This window comes from Zeus faber (assembly GCF_960531495.2).
Source record: "Zeus faber genome assembly, chromosome: 6".
Classification (NCBI taxonomy): Eukaryota; Metazoa; Chordata; class Actinopteri; order Zeiformes; family Zeidae; genus Zeus; species Zeus faber.
This window is the reverse complement of record NC_137201.1, coordinates 4296413-4319389: the sequence shown is the minus strand read 5'-3', so window position 1 is coordinate 4319389 and position 22977 is coordinate 4296413. Positions and strand designations below refer to the sequence as shown.

At 40.8% G+C, this 22977-nt stretch overlaps 1 protein-coding gene across 2 annotated transcripts in view; it reads left to right on the top strand.

The window, feature by feature from the left end:
- The window catches only part of zc3h18 (zinc finger CCCH-type containing 18), a 73864-nt gene that overhangs the window by 10709 nt on the left and 40178 nt on the right, over nucleotides 1-22977 (top strand). For both annotated transcript variants that reach the window (XM_080001983.1, XM_080001982.1), the window contains exons 4-9: nucleotides 2066-2214; nucleotides 4221-4316; nucleotides 5407-5549; nucleotides 8144-8173; nucleotides 10339-10453; nucleotides 11078-11340. In XM_080001983.1, coding sequence (XP_079858109.1) covers nucleotides 2066-2214; nucleotides 4221-4316; nucleotides 5407-5549; nucleotides 8144-8173; nucleotides 10339-10453; nucleotides 11078-11340 — 796 coding nt within the window. The remainder of the gene's footprint in view (nucleotides 1-2065; nucleotides 2215-4220; nucleotides 4317-5406; nucleotides 5550-8143; nucleotides 8174-10338; nucleotides 10454-11077; nucleotides 11341-22977) is intronic.

The window sequence follows — 22977 nt, the reverse complement described above, 5'->3', positions numbered from 1 at the left end:
GTTAGGGATATTCGGCTTTCGGGTGAAATTTCAGGATGAACCTAAAATGAACTATAACCTTTACAGGTGAACTTAATTTGACCTTATCTAAACTTTTGAAAGCACATGTCCAACTGTTCAATGTTTCAGTAATTTTTGCACAACTTGCTGGTCTCTAACAAGGAGCTGAACGGCAAAATTCACAACAGGTGTTTGATCCATGAATTGACCAATACATTTCCTGGTTCAATTAGAATTGGTATTTAAACAGTTCTCTTCATCATGCTGTTCACATTTTGACATCATGAGACCAAGACGACACCTAACAACTGATCAACAGTACCTCACCATTGCGAGGCTTCAAACAGGATGTTCTCAGAGGGAAGTGGCCACTGAGCTTAGAGTGTCACAGAGTGTGATCAGCAGGTTCCAACAGAGATACAGAGACTGGAAGAGTCACAGAAAGACATAGAAGTGGACGTCCTTTGGCCACATCCCACACTGATGAGCACTTCATTGTGAACAGTGCCCTGCGGAGCCGGATGATGAATGCCACTCAACTCCAGGCACATTTAAGGGAGGTGAGAGGCACCCAAGTGTCACGTCAAACCATTCGAAACCATTTACATCAGCGTGGTCTGTGTGCAAGACGACCTGCAAGGATACCTAACCACACCACCAGGCACAGGCATCATCGTTTCACGGGCCAGGGAGCATTTACGCTGGACGAGGGACCAGTGGCCTCAGTGCTGTTCTCTGATGAAAGTCGATTCACGTTGAGCAGAAATGATGGCCGCCAACGATGTTGGAGACGTCAAGGAGAGCGCTATGCATCAGCCACTGTTGTCACCAGACGAGCCTTTGGTGGTGGTTGTGTTATAGTGTGGGCAGGTGTGTCTAGTTAATACAGAACTGCCCTACACTTTGTGAATGGTACAGTACAAGCCCATACTACCTGAATAACATCATTCATCCAGTCATTGTGCCCCTGCATGAACAACACAGGCCTCATTTCATCTTCATGGACGACAATGCTCCAGCTCATGGAGGGAACGGCTGCTGGAGACTGGGGCACCTCAAATGGAGTGGCCTGCACTTTCTCCAGACCTGAATCCCATAGAAAACCTATGGGATCAGCTGAGTGGCCGTGTAGAGGCTCGTAACTCTGTACCCCAGAACCTCAATGACCTGAGGGCCGCCCTTCAAGAGGAGCGGGGTGCCAGGCCTCAGCAGACAATAAGTCACTTGTGAACAGCATGAGACGTCGTTGTCAAGCCGTAATTGATGCTCAAGGGCACATGACAAGTTATTGAGACATTGACATTTTTTGTTGTGGTAAACCCACCACTGTTGTTGGCTTTTGTTTCAATACATGGTTTGAGATGAGGAAATCACCATTGCATGCTTCTACTTAAATGCCCTACTTTCATGATCTAATATCACTGTAGCGTGAACTTTTTACATTTTCCATAAATTTTAACCCGACAGCCAAATATCCCACACTTCTTGTGAGTAGTGTATATGAAAGAATATCGGACAGATAATATCGGTTACTGACATTTTTCGCCGCTTTAAATTGGTATTGTGACAAATAATCTATATCGGTCTGGCCCTAATAATAATAACCTTTTATTTATAGAGAACCTTTCATACAAGACATCTAACTCAAAATGCTTCACATTAAAAGAAGGCCATCCAATGTGACAATAAAAGCAAAGCAAACAAGCAAAATTCATTGATAAGGAATAATAATTAAATCATTAAAAATGTACAAAATTACATTTGATTAAAAAGGGTCATATTATACTAATTTTCAGATTTGGGGTCATCAATTGACACCATGAAGGATCACAGCCCTTCCTCAGCTAATTATTTTCTGCTTTCAATGGAGTCTTGGATTTTACTGTCATGACGCCTGGAATGCACAAAATAAACCCATGTGCTAACTCTTCTTTCCTGCAATGTCTTGAATCCAAGCTGGAGTAGTATTTGGAAAATGAAAATCTTATTTGGTTAACTGCTTGCGTTCCCCGCCTACACATTTGAACACTGTGGACTCCTTTCTTCATTGAACCCACAACTCCAGGCAATTGTACATGGGGTATGAACTGTCGGTTCATCCACCCCGGAGTAAACGACAAAGGCAACTACTCCCTCATCACCAAGCCGGACCTCTTCTCACCCAACGGGGCCCCTCCCGGAGGACCACACCCACTTATGCCCAATGCCCCGTGGGTAAGTCTCTCTCTTTTGATTCTTCTCTACATCTTTCTGTATACTGCTGTTAGTGATGTGCCCCAATAGTCGACTAATGGAAAAGTGGAAAAGTAAGGAAAAGTCTATTTGTGTTCCATTGAAATGAACATTTGGAAAACTTGGCAGTGCAATTTTTCAAATTATTCTGTCACATTAGTTAGGGGTTTCACCAACTAGTTGACTACTATCACCACTGGTTGGCGCTGTTGGCAGTAGTCAACTAGTCATCAACCAGATTTACATTCATTATTGTATTAGTAAAATGATAAAAAAAAATATGTGTAGGTGCTGGATTGAACAGTCTTTGATTGGTAACGCCTGGAGTGAGGAATTGCAGGCTGGTGACGTCAGGGTGAGGGCCAAGTTGTTGTCTTGAGAAAAAAATGGAGACGGAATAATTATTGTAAATGAGAAGATCCCAGACATTGGACAATAGATGTGTGAACGCCCGGCGTAAAGACTGTTAGTCCGCCTGATAAATGTTACTGTAATGAGTTGAACAGCTGTCTATGCTATTTTAATTACCAGTTTTGCGTAGAAAATGGCCATTTGGAGTGCTGCTTCTGTTATTGCTTTTTAGTGTTTCACACTGTTACAAAGGAAGATGACAGTCAGTGCGTGCACACCGCGCAGCAAAGAGCAAACAGTGACGTCACCACAGATCGGATTGCCGTTCATGGCTACCTAAAACTCCTCTCTCTGCTTCTTTCCTATATAATAGGTAAACAACAACTAATCGACTACTGTTATGAAAAACTTGGTAACCACTAAAAATCTGTAGTAGTGAAACCCCTAACATTGGTTGTCTTATTCGCTTTTAAGATGACATTGGTCTTTATCCATTGGAAAAAGATGGAATCTTGGAATTTAATATAAATTTTCATTGCTAGGAGGAAAATATCGATACTTGTATATATCGCGATACTTACTTTTGCGCTATGTTATCGATACACTGGCGCCAAATATCAATATTTTTATTAAAACATGGCGGCACTCTAAACTAGTGTTGTAACAGAACATAGATGATCCATGATCCGTATGGATCCCCACGGTTCAGCACGCATTTGAAACGCAGATTAATTGCAAAATTTAACCATCTTAGAGAAATCTAGTTTTAATGTCTTCTGGATGCAGAGTTGTGCTGAAGATAGATGAGACAGATGCATGCTGTGTTTTACAAGCGCAATATTGGATTGGTTGACAGTACGTCGCGCTATGTTGCTGCTACTTCATGACATTGAAGACAAATACAATGTGTATTGTGAGATGCAGACTTCTTTACAAAATCGACTGTAACTTGCTTAATTCTGAACCGATTTTCATGAAGTTTGGTTTGTGTTAAACGTGAGAAATTTAACATGATACTGGTTACCTATTGGAATTCAATTCAGTTACTGTGGGTAAACCTAATCATATTTTCATTCACTACCATGTTTAAAAGAAGAAGGCTCCTGCGTTTCTCATATAGCTTGAAGCTTTAATTTGGCAATTGAGTATTGTTGTAATATTTTGATATATAATTTAAACATTGGACATCTTTTTGTTGTACATTGTTTCATCTCTGTTGTCAAATTCTGTGAAACTGAGAGCGCAATGCAGTGAAGAAATACATAATTCCTGCTTTTTGCCTTTTTATAGGTATTTTTTTCTTCAGTTTTACATATCATGATGCATCGTAGATTAATTGTCTTGCAATGTATCGAGTATGCAGAATCGCTGATACCATTGTTATCGTGCACAGCCTATCATGAGAGTATTGTGAGTTACTCTGTGATTCCCACCCCTATCCATTGATTACTTTTCCAACAGAAAAATATTTAATTTGTCACTCAGGTCAATTGCCAAATAGACTATATATATATATATATATATATATATATATATTTTATTTTATTTTCCCTTTTTAAAAAAAATGATTTTTTTTTTCACATCCCTAACTGCTGTAATAGATGTATAAGTTATTTTATTCTCTGTACCTTTGGCAGGGTGCGCCCGCTGTTGAGGAACTCCCGCCGCCCCCTCCACCCGTGGAGCCCCCCGTGGAGAGCGCGTGGGAGCGGGGCCTGAGGCATGCAAAAGAGGTAACCTGCTGACTGCCAAAAATGTCTGTTCAATGGCAATTACGCAAATCACCTCCTCATATGTGTTTGAGTATTTCAGGGCTGAAGTGAAGGGCATCCGTCAGAAACTTTGCACTCATAATTTTGTCACACAAGCACGTATTAAAAGTGTGCTCTTCCAATAAAACTCTCTAGTACAAAGACCTATGTAATGTTTTCATATTACAGTCATTGCAGTGGAGGGAGGTTGTAAAAAATTTAGGAACCTTTTGACTGACTGAACTGGCTCAACTTTTTACATCTAGGCCACCGTTGAACCTTTCACAGCTTGACAAGGTGTCGGTGTCATTGTCCTTTTTGAAAGTCTGTGATGCGTGATTTAAAGGAAAACTCTTTTTAACCTAAACCTCGTCTTTCGATCACTGGAAGTCAACCTGAGTGAATCTTTTAAAGGGATTCCCATTTTCGGGAATTTGCTCTATTGTAATCAGATTCAGATGAGAATGTCAATACAGAGTTCATCCCTGCGTGTCTAGTACCAAGATAATGTTAAGCTACAGGCTAACTGTGTTAGCCCAATTCAAGGCAAGCAGGGGTAATCTACCAGCAAACTCCTATGGTAAATACACTTTTATTAGGGAAATACACCTTCCAGCATTTTGACATTTCCCAAAAATTGCATTATCCCTTTAAATGAATGCAGTATTGAGAGGATAGCTTCAGCCAACTGCTGTGCTGAGCTGCAATACTTAGTGCAATGGGGCACTCGTGACCATTGTTAAGGGACCAAGACCAAGTGGTTGTCTTGTCACCTTTCAACTCGCTGGAACTCAGAATTGTGTAGAGTTTAAAGCAAACCTTAGGGAAAATCAGTCGTCCATTAAAATCATTCCATGTTTTGAACACCATAATACCATGCATGACATTCTGGATGGATTCATTAGGATGCAAAGTTGCAATCTTTTGACAAAATATCAAGAGAGCTACCAAGTGTTCTCTTCAAAACCTGTAATTGTTTTTATTGCACACATGGCTCTTTAACATGAAATGCTCTCATTTTTTTAACCCGTGTTTATATCAGAATTTTTTATTATCATTTTTTGCCACCCAGGTGCTGAAGAAGGCCACCATCCGCAAGGAGCAGGAGCCCGACTTTGAGGAGAAACGCTTCAACGTTACCATCGGAGAGGACGAGCGGGAATTGGACAAGGAGAATGAATTCTTCCGGGAGCGCAGCTACCGCATCATCAGAGAGTGAGTTTCACCTGCCGGGTTTGCCCACTTCCCCCGAGTTGCCACAGTTTCAGCCCTAAGAGCTCATAGGATAAACCCGCCTGTGTGGTATTTCCACTGTAGGAATGCACAATGTGTCTGATTTCTGATAAGGGCAGGTCAATTCCTAGAGCACACAAAAGCTGCATTGATCGGTATTTATTTATATATATATATATATATATATATATATAAATATATATATATATATTTTTTTTTTTTTTTTTTTTTTTTGACTCGGTGTGAGTGCTTGGACACACATACAGGTGTGTTTTTGTAGTTATGCTCAGAGAGCCGAAATGCTGGGGTTTTACCGTAATTCCCACCTTGTTTGTTCTAAGATGTAATGTTTCCAGAGCCCCAGGCAGACAATGTCTGATGAGCACACACCTCCCAGCAATAGAGGAAGGTGGGAATCCCTTAGAGCAGCTAGGCACACGGCTAGAATCAAGTGTGCCAAGGCAGCCAGTGGGAAACCAAACCCAAATATGCGTCAACTATCACGTCAAACATCTTGTTTCTGCTTGTTCAAACTCATTATTCACACTTATTACACACATACAGTATATACACAGCGTTCCAAATTATTATGCAAAGATATTTTTCTCAGATTTTCTTAAATAGTCGATGCAAATGACAGCCAGTATAATTTTCAAGTCATCAACCGTTAGGGTATAATTTGAATGTTTTTGAACAAACATCCCAATGATTACAGTATTTTTTTTCAAAAATAAAAAACTCAAAATGCACTGTTCTAAATTATTATGCACAACAGAGTTTCAAAACATTTTATAGGTTGTAAAGAACTGAAAATGGTCATTTGTTGAATTTGCAGCATTGGGAGGTCATATTTACTGAAATCAAATAGTATTTCAATCAAAAACATCTTAACAGGCCAAGTTACCAGGCCACCTCCTTGCTGACGTCGCAGCCTTGTTGGGACATGGTGGCCATCCACCAACCATCCACTACTCTATCCATCTGGACCACCCAGGGTTGCACGGCACTCACCAGTAAACAAGACTGTTTGAAAATTAGTCTTCACAAATTTCTGGGCCCACTGCCACCATTTCTGCTTGTGAGCATTGGTTAGGGGTGGCCCAATAGTAGGTTTATGCACAACTGCAAGCCTCTGGAGGATCCTACACCTTGATGCACCAGCAGCTTCAAATACCTGTTTACTGCTTTGTAATGGCATTTTAGCAGCTTCTCTCTTAATCCCATGAATTTGTCTGGCAGAAACCTTCCTCATCATGCCTTTATCTGCACAAACCTGTCTGTGCTCTGAATCAGCCACAAATCTCTTCACAGTACGATGATCACGCTTAAGTTTTCGTGAAATATCTAATGTTTTCATACCTCATACCTCATTATATTAATCAATAAATATTTACAAAAAATTATATTTTAATTATCCACTATCCTGGATACACACACAGCTCTACACTAGTTATTTATGGCAGACTTCTTTAAAAAATATATTTTTTACACCTTTTAACTTCAAATTTTTTATTTTAATTTTTCGTAAATATAAAGATACACTACCGTTACCGTGAGCCCACTGTGCTGTTGCATCCTTGGTACCTACCAAAAGTGGTCCAGGGAAGGACAACCGGTGAACCAGCAGCAGGGTCATGGACATCCATGGGCTAATTGATGCGTGTGGGGAGCGAAGTCTAGCCCGTCTGGTCAGATCCCACAGAAGAGCTATTGAACCACAGATGCTGGTTATGATAGAAAGGTGTCAGAACACACAGTGCATCACAGCTTGCTGCGTATGGGGCTGCGTAGCCACAGACCGGTCAGAGTGCCTATGGTGACCCCTGTCCACCGCCAAAAGCACGTGAGTGTCAGAACTGGAACATGGAGCGATGGAAGAAGGTGTCCTGGTCTGATGAATCACATTTTCTTCTAATGTCTTGGTGCCACATACCACAGAACACCTTCAGAGGTTTTGAGGAGTCCATGGCTCGGCAGGTCAGAGCTGTTTTGACAGAGGAGAGGGTGCTACACAATATTAGTGGTTATTAGTGGTGCTTTTAATGTTGCTGCTTATCGGTGTATACAAGGCCTGTCAAAGTTAACACGGTACATTTTTTGCGGCGTTTATTAATGTCTCCTGGAAAAATCCAGATTTTTATCTATATTCTCCGAGCTGCTGCTCGCTTACCCTGCTCGAACGAGCTGGAAGCTGCTGTTGCACAGAGTTGCACACTATTACACCCTTTTCAGAGTGCAAGAAAACATTAACTACAATACGTTTTAACCAACATTTGAATTTCAAACTTTAAATATGGCTAATAGGGCTTCATGTTGGACAGACCTTTTCCGTTTTATATTCAAGGGATCCCCTTTGGGTCCAGGCAGGAATTGCAGGGGTATGTATCTGTTTTATTTATTTCATTTAATTGAAATAGTCAAATGCTGTGTCAGGTGAGGAGTTGCGTTAACCTCCCGGTTGTCAATGTTTCTCTACGTCACAAAGTAATTGCTCAATGCACGAAGTAATCTATGATGTTTCTCAACAACCATTGTTTGTCATTCTCATTAATGTGTGTTGTGTCTCTGCTTTTCAGTGAAATGGACTTCAGAGACCCGATGTACGGGTGAGTGGCATCTTTCTGAACTCTTCTCTCGTGCTAATCACACACTTGTTTCCTCCTAATGTAACATGGCCACTAGCTTAACAACTGCCTAAATAGAGTTTGACATTTTTTACTTCCGGTGCTAAAATCAGTTACTTGTTTCAACTGTCAGGTGACTGTGGAAATTTGCAACTGGAGCGGCCCAAAATCCCCCAAAATATTGTCCATTTAAAATTCTTTGTGTGTATATATATATATATATGTATATATATTTTTTTAATTGTATATTTTCTTTATTTAGTATAACGGTTTTGGGGTTAGGCTTTAAATGGAAGACCAGATTAGAATGCGAAAGGATTTTGCGATCAGGCTATGTGAGGTAGTTTGAGCTATTGGAGGTAAATCACTGCAGCATTTGCTTCTGGGGCTTCTCATCATATCCGCTAAATACTAAACTGTGCACCAAAGAAAAGTCCCACGTACTAGAGGTGTCCCAATTATTGCACACCTCATCACGATTACCTGAGCAGATTTTAGTAAAATCGTTAGATTCCACAATCCATCTTGAAGGGGAATTTTCTATCTTGTGACTGTATGAGACCTTTCCTAGAGATTTGCGGTGATGACGGTAATGAGCTCATTACTGTGGTAATGCGAATATTGTCACAGCCCTATATACACACCGCGTTCTAAATTATTATGCAAATTGGATTTAAGTGTGATAAACATAAAAAAAAATGTTTTTCAATTAAACTCATGGATGGTATTGTGTCCCAGGGTTCTTTGGATCACTGAAAGCAATCTCAGACACCTGTGATAATTAGTTTGCCAGGTGAACCCAATTAAAGGAAAACTACTCAAGAAGGACGTTCCACATTATTAAGCAGGCCACAGGTTTCAAGCAATATGGGAAAGAAAAAGAATCTCTCTGCTGCCGAAAAGCGTCAAATAGTGCAATGCCAACATTAGATATTTCATACCGTGATCATCGTACTGTGAAGAGATTTGGGGCTGATTCAGGGCACAGACGGGTTTGTGCAGATAAAGGCATAATGAGGAAGGTTTCTGCCACACAATTCATGGGATTAAGAGAGCAGCTGTTAAAATGCCATTACAAAGCAGCAAACAGGTATTTGAAGCTGCTGGTGCCTCAAGGTGTAGGATCCTCCAGAGGCTTGCAGTTGTGCATAAACCTACTATTTGGCCACCCCTAACCAATGCTCACAAGCAGAAGTGGTTGCAGTGGGCCCAGAAATTTGTGAAGACTAATTTTCAAACAATCTTGTTTACTGATGAGTGCCGTGCAACCCTGGATGGTCCAGATGGATGAAGTAGTGGATGGTTAGTGGATGGCCACCATGTCCCAACAAAGCTGCGACGTCAGCAAGGAGGTGGCAGAGTCATGTTTTGGGCCGGAATCATGGGGAGAGAGCTGGTAGGCCTCTTTAGGGTCCCCGAAGGTGTGAAAATGACCTCTGCAAAGTAGAGAGATATACAGTTTCTGACTGACCACTTTCTTCCATGGTACAAAAAGAAGAACCGTGCCTTCCGTAGCAAATCATCTTCATGCATGACAATGCACCATCTCATGCTGCAAACAATACCTCTGTGTATACCTCTCTCCAAAAACTCACAAGTTCAATGGATGCAAGAATTGTGACGGTGATATCAAAGAGGGGGTCCTATGTTAACATGTAACTTGGCCTGTTAAGATGTTTTTGATTGAAATAGCTTTTGATTTCAGTAAATATGACCTCCCAATGCTGCAAATTCAACAAATGACCATTTTCAGTTCTTTACAATCTATAAAATGTTTTGAAACTCTGTTGTGCATAATAATTTAGAACAGTGCATTTTAAGTTTTTTATTTTTGAAAAAAATACTGTAATCATTGGAATGTTTGTTCAATAACATTCAAATTATACCCTAACGGTTGATGACTTGAAAATTATACAAACTGTCATTTGCATTGACTATTTAGGAAAATCAGAGAAAAATATCTTCGCATAATAATTTGGAATGCGGTGTAGAAGACAATTACATACCTAATTGTCTTCTACACCGCATTCCAAATTATTATGCAAAGATATCAGTTGGGTTGATGAAAATTCACTCCAAAATGTCATGATCCTGATTGCCCAAGCATGCACACTCAAAATCTTTTTGTTTCGTTTTTTCCCCCCTAGGGATCCATATGCAGATCCCTACCATGACTATGAAATGGAGGCCTTGTGGCGAGGGGGTCAGTACGAAAATTTCCGAGTGCAGTACACAGAAGCACCTCTACCCTATCACTACACTGTGAGTGCACAAAACACTCTATCCAAGTATATAACCCTGCTTTCTTATTTATTTTTTATTTTTTTTAAGAACATCTTCAAGTGTCTGTGTCTCCCTCCTCTATTAATTGAGATATTTCTTACATACAGTGTAAAGCTTGTGGCCTTAAATCCAGGCTTACTTGCTTACTATATAGAATGTTTTGCATACAAGAAATACCTCCATTTAGCCAATAACTGACCAGTAACCATTCAACAGTACCTTTTTATTCTTAGAACTGTACTTTGCATGTATTAAAGCTCAGGTTTGTTTGGTGCGGATGAGTTTGCCAAGTTGACGGTCGATATACAGAAGTGACACAGTGCCACCCTAATGAGTGTTGAGGTATTCAAGAAATGTGATGTGATATCTGATTTTGTCACTTTCGGCCAACCCACCTGTGGAATGTAGGATAAGTATCTCCCGAAAAATATCACAACTCAATGGCTCATAATATTGGTCAGATCAAAGATTTGCAAATTTCTTTTAGCTCAAGTTTTCAATTTCCTGAATCATGGGAACTGACATGGCTTTAAATTGCTAGGTGTGACTCAGTAGCCGTGGCACGACGCGGTTGGGTGGTGAAAACTGTGGGTAAAATTTCAGGAGCGAGAGCGGGACCCCCGGGAGCGCCATCCCAGGGACCGGGAGCGAGAGAGGGACCACCGGGAGCGTGAGCGCCGGCAGAGGGAGCGCGAGAGGGAGCGTGAGCGCGATAAGGAGCGCCTGAGGCGGAAGGAGGACTGGGAGCGTGACCGCGTGAAGAGGGACGACAAGGAGCGGCCCAGGATGCGCCTGCCGCGTGACAAAAAGGAGGAGGACAACAGCAAGCTCAAGCCACACTCGCCCCTCACCCTGCCACCCCCCAAGTAAGTTGCTACTTGATTTTTTAATACCAAGGATCTTGCCAGGTCCTTGAGATGCTTGAGTTTCGTTCTCAGAAGTACTAGAATGCGTTGAAAATAGCCCCCTTTTGTGCTGAAGGACTTGAAAATTCCTTTGGAAAAAACTCAGTCATTGAAAACCAGTGATATTACCAGATCAAAGATCCCCCCCCAAGTTTGTTATATAAATCGCTTTTACAACGTACATGAACCAATTATTAGACGCATCGGTATGGGGAAAGGATGTGTGAGTGGGGGGGGGGGCACAGTTGCATCCGAAAAATGTCTGCGTTTCTGTTCTAGTCGTTTAGTAATTTAGTGTTATGATTTTGTTTTAAAAATGTTTTACTTGTTGGGAGTTGTTGTGTTTGTGGATGTGATATTTCTGTTCAGTCTTGGAGGTATTTGAAAAAGATGCGTCAAGCACTAGTTGCTGGGATGGCTGTGATCCAAGCTGGGTCATCTGACACTAAATTCATGACCGTAGGACAAACAGGATCTGAGATATGGCCACATACACACGCGGTCTTGTGTTAAGACAGGCGGTCGTACAGGTGGTTCATCTATTGGACAGATGATTTTAGAGGGAGAAGTAATCTGATCAGCAGTGACGTCACCATTTGCTGCTCACACCCGCTGTCATCTTCCATTGTAACAGTGTGAATCACAAACACTAAAAAGCAATAACACAAGCAGCACTCCAAATGCCTGCGCAAAACTGGAAATTAAAGGTATATGGGTAGATAGACAGCTGTTCAACTCAGTACAGAAACACTGATCAGGTGCACTGACAGTCTTTTTCGCAGTCGTTCTGCTATGATATAGCTGCGCTTTCTCACATCCATTGTCCAATGTCTGAGATCTTTACCCACAGCCACTGGTCTGTTCCATGGGGGGAGTCCTGTATGTCTATAGAGGTGCTTGGCTTTTCATTAAAAAATAACTGCAGTCTCCAGTAGCGTGTGAAATCTGTCAGTTTTAAACTTTTGTTTTGGCATATACATCCATTTTTACATGAAGTCTTTTAACACCACTGGGGTGGTGAGGAGGGATCATTTGAATGTGTAATCCAGAAAAAGAAAAGAAAAACCTGAATATGGAGAATCATTTTCTGTCACAAAATCACATTGTTGCGGACAACAATGGAGCAACAGAAGCCTATTGCAATTGCAATCCAAGCTTTCATTATTATTATTATTATTATTATTATTATTATTATTATTATTATTATTATTATTATTATTTGGTCTTCCAACCAAACAACAACAGTGGAAACACAAGTGACAATTGTTTGATCTGCACCAGACTTCGAATCTGTGTTCTCACCTCTCAAAACGAACCGCACTAAGAGGGTAACTGCCCCGTGGTTCGGTTAACACAGACTGAACAAGGTAGGTGTGAAAGCACCCAAATAATGCATGTTTGGTTCACATCGGACCTAGCGTTTACAGGCTACACCTGCTTCCTGTCTATGCAGCGTTTGTCTGTGGCGGCCATTTTGTTGGACTCTTAGAACTCTTTTGATAACTTACTAATGAAGGTTCAAAGAATCCAATAAACCTGTTTTTTTTTAATTGGACAAATGGCCTAAGAGGAGATGTCAAAAGTAGGTTTTACATAAAATTCTTAATGGTGGAAATGGTGGAAGCGGACGTCAATAATTTCTCTAGAAAATCTATTTGTCTTGAGGAGCTGCATTATCAGACACCAGACACATGACTGTAGGCCACACCGCGTGAGAGAATTGGCCAATTCAATGTTGCATCACTCATATAATGACTGTAGCGCCTCCGTGGCTGGGTATGTACAATTTTTTTCTGGTTCATCTCCGCCTTAGACTTTCCATCCACCAAGTTCCATGAAGATTGGACAAATTGAACCCTGCCTTTAGGCTCCTGAATGTTGCTTTGAACTCGTACGTTAGATCAGTGAGTCTTCCGCAGCAGCTTAGTTTACACTAAAGTAGAATTAGTAGCAAAGCTTCAGTCAACCAATTCATAACTTTAGAATCGAGCCATCGACCGGTTCATGGTACATTTAGACCCATCCAGCAGATCCACGCATCTATGTCGTCGCATCTTTACTGTTAAAACCGGTTTAAAATTTGTATCAGTGAATCGTTACACCTCTACTAACGTTGTCAACAAGTCTGAATATTGCCATTAGCTCAATATGGTTTTTTTTAATCATGTTAAAAATTATCCCGGTGAATAGATTAGTCAAGCAAATCGTTTTGATGTGTACCCAACTGAAAGCCTCATATTGAACGATATCATTACACCCCTAATTTTGACGATTGAGACCAATGTCTATGAATGTTCCTAAATGCGTAAAAAGCGACTGTTGGAAACCTGGAGATCTAGCGAAAGTGGCAGAATAATAATAATAAAACGTTGAATAACAATTGGTCGAATAACAAGTATACTCGGTTAAATTAGTTCCTATAAGGTCCTTTGTGCAGCCACTGATTAACACAGCTTCGCAAGCAAAACAGTTGTCTGTCTTCTTCCATCTCTGTTCCTCTCTCTCTCTCTGTCCCTCCACAATAAAAGGTGACATTGAGGGCGTCTGTAGTGGACAGACAGGACAGTACAGGACAGTCGCACAAACCGTTTCTTTAACCTGAAACCCCACCTGCCTCTCTGTTTGCGATCTGTGCTGGCTTGGGAAGGGTGCTCATATTTCATTGCATTTAGCAGACGCTTTTATCCAAAGTGACTTACAATTATTCAAACACTGACAGACGCAGCCATCAGGAGCAATTATGGGTTAAGTGTCTTGCTCAAGGACACTACAGCATGCTACTAGGAGGAGCCTGGGATCGGACCAGAAACCTTTAGATTACTGGACGACCAGCTCTACCTCCTGAGCTACCATCCCCATATATCAAAATAATGATCTAAATCGCTGCATAATCGAGACAAACCAGCTGAACATCAAACCAAGCGATCTTAACCCAAGGCCGACTGTTGCTATTTTAAGGCAGCTCATTGTCATGTTCACTGAACCCTGGTGATACCATGCTTAGTTTTTACTTTGACAGCGTTTTTGTGCCAAGAGGAAAAAAGGTGCTTTTCCCCATTGGCATGCTTGCTATTGGTATGTCACCAAAGCTTGTTTTTGTCTCTGTGTCTCAGTCTGGGCCGTGGTGTGTGGGTGTGGTTGTCTCTTCCCATCTATGGTTTGGCTTTGGTTTCACTGGCTGTTGTTCCAGAGTTTCCTTAGTAACCCCTCCCATTTGTCAACAGACATGCTTGTTTTTGAGCTATGATTAATGACAGCTTCACGAGTTCCACAAGTTTTATTGTCAGTCTCTCAACTTGAGGTTTTAAATTACTTACCCATTGTTGAACTTGGGACAACAGCACGATCTTACAGTTCCTTTGATGCACAAATGCAGATCAATACAATCCTTCGATATTCCGTGTGATATAAAGTCAGAAAGTGAAACCCTTTAATATAATAATGCTATAAATTCACCTGGACAAATGTTGCGCCACAACGCATCAGAGCACACAAAGAAGAACACCTGATGTCACTTCCTCAACAGCAACAACAGATTAACACCAGAAGCAAGACTTTTCACTTCTCTGTGTAAACATCACTTCGTTTTGTTATGCTTTGTAAGAAGAGGGCAGCATAAGCTCTCATTTATATTTTGGAACTTTGCTGGCAATGCGAAGCAGCGGGCGGCGGAGTACTGCCAGAAAACACCAATTCCCAGAATGCACCAGTGAAAGTGCCACTTTCTTAAAACTATCATTGTTATAAAACAATCAAGGCAGGAAATTTGAATGTTTAGAAGTTACAGAATAATAGAGGGGTCATGCTACTATAGTGAGCAAAAAAGAAAATTCAACTTAAGATTAAAGGATAAACTTGAATTATGCATTTTCCAATATTTGTATAGAATAATTATAAACAAAACTAAACAAATAACATTTTCACATGTTATTTTTTATACTCTACATGCTTTAAATGGGGATGGTAGCTCAGGAGGTAGAGCTGGTGGTCTAGTAATCCAAAGGTCACTGGTTTGATCCCAGGCTCCTCCTGCTAGCATGCTGTAGTGTCCTTGAGCAAGACACTTAACCCCTAATTGCTCCTGATGGCTGCGTCCGTTGGTGTTTGAATAATTGTAAGTCGCTTTGGATAAAAGCGTCTGCTAAATGACTAAATGTTTAAACCAATAACAATGACAGGTAGTCTATTTGGGAAGCGGTTGGGGGTGGAGTTAACCAGTTATTGTTCCAACCCATTACCTGCCTCTGAAGTGTGAAAAACTTTAGGATCTTTGAGAGTAATTTTCTCTGCTAGAGGAGTTTAGGTGTACCAACATTAAAATTAGCATTTCTTCTGTAAATATTTTCAGATTTCAATGTGTGACACATAATTCGAAAGCTTGCACTTTCATAATATGTAAAAACTGAAAAATAAGGGTATAAGTAGAGATTTTGTTAATTTTTGGGTTTTACCCTACATATCACTACTTCTACCCTTCTGTAAATGGATATGTTTTGCTGCTGCATTTAGTCTTTTCTGGCGATTGAGGAAAAGGGACATCCAGTGATAGTGGGGGGGTTTATTACGTCATAAGAAATGTTATTTATTTATAATGTTTGCTGAACATTAGTTTCATTATTGGTACACAACTAAAATGAATGGCCAATCAGGGTGCAGCACAAACTTTGTACTTGTTGTGTCAGGGGAAGTGGTCCCTGGAAGAATATGCAGGAAGTGGAAAGTATGTCTTCGTTCACCCGTTTAGAGTTCTATAAAGTATGCGTTTCAGGAGAGTGTAGGAGTGAATGGAAGTTCTTTTGGAGTGTGTATGTGTGTGCGGATTTGAGGGGGCCGTTGGACGTGCGATATACCTGGACTGTTGGAAGGAGTCACAAAATATGTTGACCAGGCTTACACAAGGCAACGGCTCACAAAAACGTTGCCGCCTGCATTACTATCTATCCAGGATGGAATGTGCTGGAATGAATGAGCTAAAAGCTGACATCTCTGCATCTTACATCAAAGTTGAACTCCACACACATCAAGATTAACTGTACGAGCTGGCTTACCAAACAGAATGGGATATTTGCCCAAACGAGCCTGTGTTTATAAATTGAATGTCTTTTATGTAACTTTGATTTGTTCCAACTGAGCCGGACAGTCAGCCCCAGGCAACTGTTAAAGCAAATGGAAGCTCTGGATTGAGGAGCACACTAACAGTATTTTGCAGTAGTCATGTCCTTTTTTGCATAAGGGTAAATTTGCGGTCGAGGGTGGTATAGTGCAAGGTCCAAATATTAAACAGAACCTATTTCATTCAATTCCAATCTAATAAAACCAAATAGACTAGATTTAGATGGTTGACAACTCCCATTGATAACATAACTGATGGTAAACAAATGAGTTCCAGGGCTTCAGACTGCCACCATTTAGTTGCATTTTGCAACCATTTTTGGACATGACTGCGACTAAATTTTATAAATAGGAGCACCAGCTTGACTTGCAAATATGACAACCGTTTTTCTCATTGTAATCATATCATGTGAAACACTGGGAGGGAGCTGTGTGTGTGTGTGTGTGTGTGTGTGTGTGTGTGTGTGTGTGTGTGTGTGTGTGTGTGTGTGTGTGTGTGTGTGTGTGTGTGTGTGTGTGTGTGTGTGTGTGTGTGTGTGTGTGTGTGTGTGTGTGTGTGTGATGGAGAGCTTTTCTTCTTATGGTGTATATCCTTAGACCTTCAGCTCCGTCGAGCGTCCTAGCATCAAGGTCAATTAGACCATGTTTGCAGATCGGGGGCCGGTGTCTGGGGCAGCTTGTTAGAATGTGTTCCACAGTTTGTAGTGGGACTCCGCACTCGCATTGGGCGGAGTCCCACTCCTCGCCGCAAGAAATCTCGGAAATAGCCCTGACCTTAAATTCTTTTTTTTTTTTTAATGTATTACGTAATGATAATTTTTCTGTTAAATCATTACTTTGTGACTTTTTTCCTTTAAAATAAAACAGCAAATTGTTATTTCTGTAAATTGTGTATTTATTAACAAAACATTTATCAGTTATACCATTTTAATGTGTTACGTTGCATGTCGATTTCAGTGGTGCTCCTAAATTTTGTTGCTGGTGCTCCTAAATTTTGTGCTGGTGCTCCTAATATTTTCCCAGGGTGCTGCTAGTGGAACAAGTTAGTCTGGAGCCCTGAGTTCAATTGGTTGATATATAAACATTGGTTGACATATAAACATGCACATTGCCAACAGACCATGGCCTTTTGGCATTTTGTGTGTGCATGTTTGCCTCTGTAGTCATGAGCCATCCTCTTCAGGTGTGAAAGGCTTGAAGAGTACTGCGTTGCACAATTACTCAACAACCTCATCTGATTATTCTGATTGCATATGAGTATGAGGCTTCTTATGCAATGCTACCGTGTGGCTTCTTCCACCGTCTAGAACAGGGCTCGGGAACCTTTTTGGCTGGGAGGGCCATAAAAGTCAAATATTTCAAAATGTATTTCCTTGTGAGCCATATAATATTAAATAAAATTGAATGAAACTTAATACGTGCATTCTTTAAGTAAGGCATACATTTTTAACGTATAACACATCTATGAGTACTTAAAAAGCACTATATATAATACATTTGTCTTTATTCTTCTTAATAATATTGTTGTTATACTGTAGATCACCAATTATAAATGAATTATTTTTACCATTAAAGCGACTTGTGGTGCTGCATGGTTTTGCTGATGACCTTGTAGTCTGGTTCATGGTAGTGAGGTTAAGCTTCATGCTGCGTTGAGGCTTCCATCAGTTAAACGTGAGCGTAGGTTTCTCTTAATGTTTCTCAGATGCGAGAAAGACTGGTCACATGCGTAGGTAGAGCCAAACATGGTCAATATGGCAATACTCACACGCTGCATTGTGTGCTATGTGACTGGAAGCTTGTTCCAAGTTTTAAGAATCAGCTGGTCTTCAGGTTCAAGTTCAAGAGATTATTTGTCACATACATATTGAAGTTTTTTCCATTTCTGTCCATTTGTGTTCACTTGCCAGCTCTGCTCACTGTTGCGCAAAGTTCAAAGTGTTTTATTTGTCAAGTGTACAGTACAACACAAGGTCATTCGGTATAATGAAATTCTAGGGGCATTCAGTAGAATTAGCAGCAAAGTTTCAGTCAACTGATTCTTAGTTTTAGAATCGGGCCAACGACTGGTTCATGGTACATTTAGATGGAGCCAGGGGTCTGTGTGTCGATGTAGTCACATCTGTAGCGTTAAAACCGGTCAAATTAAATTAAACTAAGTTGAATTTGTATCGGGGTATCATTAGTTACATCCCTACTTAAAACAAAGCTTTACATTTCCATGCATTTCAGTGTAATGTATGGCATGTATGCCTTCATTGGGTACATTAAAATTCGATTTTGTATTCATAAGCAGATATCATGATTTTAATTTTACTTGACAAATCTAGCTTAATAGACTTAATGGCTATTGTGACCTATCCAAGTCCTTAGTGTCTTTTTTATTTTTATTTATTTTTTTTTAGGGCCGTTATTTCAAATTTCAGTCCATATGGAGTCCAATCCATCAGGTTTTGTGGGCTGCACTACGAGTTTGGAAGTCAATACCATTACCCATGAAATTCTGTGTATTGTCTGCATATATTTTTTATTTTTAATCATCTCAGCGTTTTTCGGGCTAAAAGTATCTGAAACACGACAACCGCAGTAGATAGTCATGGTTGGACTCTCGTTAGAACCAGTAACAGTATAAGGAAGCAAAGATAATTCACACTCCACTTATTGAAATACAAGTGATACAATATAATATAATAGAGTATCATATAGTACAATATAGTACAAATATATAATATATCTGTACATTGCACTCCTCACCTTTTTATGTTGTAGCAGTGCATTATTGGTACCTAATTGTACATCACAGGATTTCTGAATCAGGGAGAGCATGCATTTGATCAGCAGTAGTTGGGTTAAGAGTTTCAAACATTTCACAAACATTTGGAGGAGGTGCCCACATACACACACTTGGACACACAAAGAGAAAACAATACAATTGAAAATTTTGACAAACAACCTAGTTGTTGTCCCAGGTGCGTGTCAAGTTGTCACCACCTTTTATTTTTTTTGGCCCATCCCATGCAGGCAAGGGCCTTTTGTATATAAGGGTTCTAGAGCTAAAAATAACCACAGTGTTGTGACTATTTTTAGAAGCAGGAAGATTACGACAGGTATGGGTGTTGGATCTTGCATCACACCTGTGGAATTTCTTAGTTAGATTAAGAAAGGCAGATATAAGTAGGGCTTGCGTGTGTCTGTGCTTGCGTGCAAATTGCATTTCCCCATCTCAGAGGCGTGCTCCCAGACGTCACACAAAACTTAAGTAATCGCATCTCCAAAACAGCAGGTCTTGTGGGACGTTCCCGGTATGCAGTAGTTAATACCTACCAAAACTGGTGAACCGGCGACAGGGTCATGGGCACCCAAGGCTCATTGATGCGTGTGGGGAGCAAAGTGTAGCTCCTCTGGTCTGATCCCATAGAAGAGCGACTGTAGCACAAATTTCTGCAAAGGCTCATGCTGGCTATGATAGAAAGGTATTAGAACACACAAACTGCTTTTCCACCAACGCGAACCAAGTACTGGTTCTGGGCTCGTGCTGGTGCTGTGTTTATTCTTCTTCTTCAGCCAAATTGCGTCTGTCTTTTTGGGGGCCTTAAGAAACTCAAAAAACTTTGCACACATGTTAGTCCTGGTCCCCCCATCGATATTATACGGGTCCCGTGCATGGGCGTGGCAAAATGGCCAACCGCGCCCTCTTAAATATTTCAAAAATTCAAACATATTCACTTTTTACCATGAAAACTCACGAAATTCGGTACACTTATGTAACATCACTAGACTCCAAAAAATTATATTGCTGCCATGACCTACACCCAAACAGGAAGTTGGCCATTTTGGATTTAATGTGTAATTTTAGTCATTTTTCAGTCTTCCAGACGCCTTCACGATTAATAGTGATTAAAACATTTTGTTTTCGTCACATGACGTGGGCATGGCAAATTAAGTCCCGTCAGTTAACGGCATTTTAATAATAAATCAATTAAAATTAAAAATACAGTGGTACTTTGACTTACGAGTTTAATTCATTCCGTGACAGAGCTCGTAATTCAATCTGCTCGTATAGCAAATCAATTTTCCCCATTGAAATTAATTGAAATGCCATTAATCCGTTTCAGCCCCCAAAAAAACACCCCAATGTTTTTCTGTTACGTGTTTTTAAATAAGAAAAATGTATTTATAAATAACAAATATTGTATAAAAACATAATAAAACATAATAAAAGAGAATGTGTAGATCATTTTTGCCTTCTCGCAGATGCTACCCTCCGTCACGCTATCTCCTGCGAGCTGCTTCTCCGTGAACCACACCAACAGCAGATTCTCATCTTTTCATGGACAGCGGTCCGCAGCTTAGACATTATTTTAACGCCCTTGGCTGGCGTAAGACCCTTTATCGTCGCCTTCTGCTTCAGTATGGTACAGTACAGAAGTACTACGCTCATACTACCTCACCAATTCCATAACACGCACACCTCGCTCATGTTTTTCTATTATTTCGCGCTTTAAGTCAATGGACATCATCTGCTTCTTCTTCTCAGCACGAGCACAAAACACAAAAGTGATGTTTCCATGCTCAGGTAACCACGTGAAGCGAAGGAGTGAGACGCGGGATGCTGGCTGCATTCGTGCGCCACACCAACTAGCAGCGGCACCTGAAGCTCGCTCCTCGTAACTCAAATTTTTGCTCGCAAATCAATACCAAAATCGACAGAACGACAGCTCGTAACTTGTAAAACTTGTATGTTAGTGTGCTTGTGACTCAAGGTACCACTGTATTACTACTAGAAATCTAACAATTTCTGTTTGTGAACCATAAGTAACAAGGGCAGCCACTTTAATGAACATTTCACAAACATAAAATTCAGATTAAATCAAAAACAAAATAAACGTGTCAAGTAGGTCTACATAAATAATAAAGTTTGTGGTGTTGTCCGTCTTTGTCGGGACGTCCTGTCGACATATTTAATGCAATGGATATTTACCGTCTGCCTTGTGTCTGAACTTAAATCTTCAAAAAAAGAACGCCAGATTATGTGACTTCACATCACATGGAATATGGAGCAATGATCTTCACCTGGACGGTCGCTTTAAAGGAAACCATCGATCGGCATTGTGAATTGTGTTTCCCCATGTAATCTAATGGGAATATTTAACTCCAGAGAATGTTCTTTGGACAGAGTCAAAACTGGAGCTTTTTGGCAAGTCACATAAACTCTATGTTCACAGACAAAAAAACTAAGCTTTCAAAGAAAAGAACACCATACCTACTGTGAAACATGGGGGAGGCTCGGTTATGTTTTGGGGCTGCGTCTGGCACGGGGTGCCTTGAATCTGTGCAGGGCACAATGAAATCTCAAGACCATCAAGGCATTCTTGAGCGAAACGTTCTGCCCAGTGTCTGAAAGCTCTGTCTCAGTCACTGTTCAGGGGTCCTCCAACAGGATAATGACCCAAAACACACAGCTAAAAGCACCCAAGAATGGATAAGAACAGAACAACTATGCTGAAGTGGCCTCTATGAGACCTGATCTGAATCCTATCCAACATCTATGGAAAGAGCTGAAACATGCCGTCTAGAGAAGGCACCCTTCAAACCTGAGACAGCTGGAGCAGTTTTCTCAAGAAGAGTGGGCCAAACTACCTGTTGACAAGTTCAGAAGTCTAAATTAAAGCTACAGAAATCGCTTGATTGCAGTGATTTCGTCTAAAGGTTGTGCGAAAAAGTAGTTCAGGGTCCCATCATTTTTGTCGATTCCAATTTCATTTGTTTTATTATGTAAAATATTCTGTTGAATCAGAAATCAAAGCAAAGTCTGATTTCTTTTAGATATAGAATAAACAATGTTGGATGCCAATTACTTTAGTGAGTTTCAAGTTATTTAGAGAAAATTGTGGGTTCTTTTTTTCGTCGAAGCGTGCGTGCGTGCGTGCGTGTGTGTGTGTGTGTGTGCAGTCTCATCCCAGTCTGCCATGCCTGGTACACCTCCAGTGGGAGGCGCCCAGGGGGCATCCTTAACACATCATCCCGGGTCGCTGAGCTCCTCACAATATCTCTATGGCTGAGCCCAGCCACCTTGTGGAGGAACCTCATTTCGGCCACCTGTATCCGTGACCTTATTCTTTCAGTCATGACTCAAAGCTCATGACCGTAGGTGAGGGTTGGAACGAAGATTGACCGGTAAATTGAGGATCCTCCTTTCCAGTACCCTGGCATAGGCTTAGCAGTGTGATCCCTCGATAGTTGCAACACACCATCCGGTCCCACTTTTTAAAAATGGGGGCCACCACCTGCCAATCCCTTGCACTGGTCCCGATACCCACACCACATTGAAAAGGAGTGCCAACCATGACTGCCTTCCAAAATCCAGGGCCTTTAGTATTTCTAGGCGGATAATGTCCATTTCAGATGCTTTGCCACTGCGTAGCTTACTGACGACCTCTGACTTCTTGCATCTACCTTGACCTCTGGCATCTCAGTGGGGTTTAG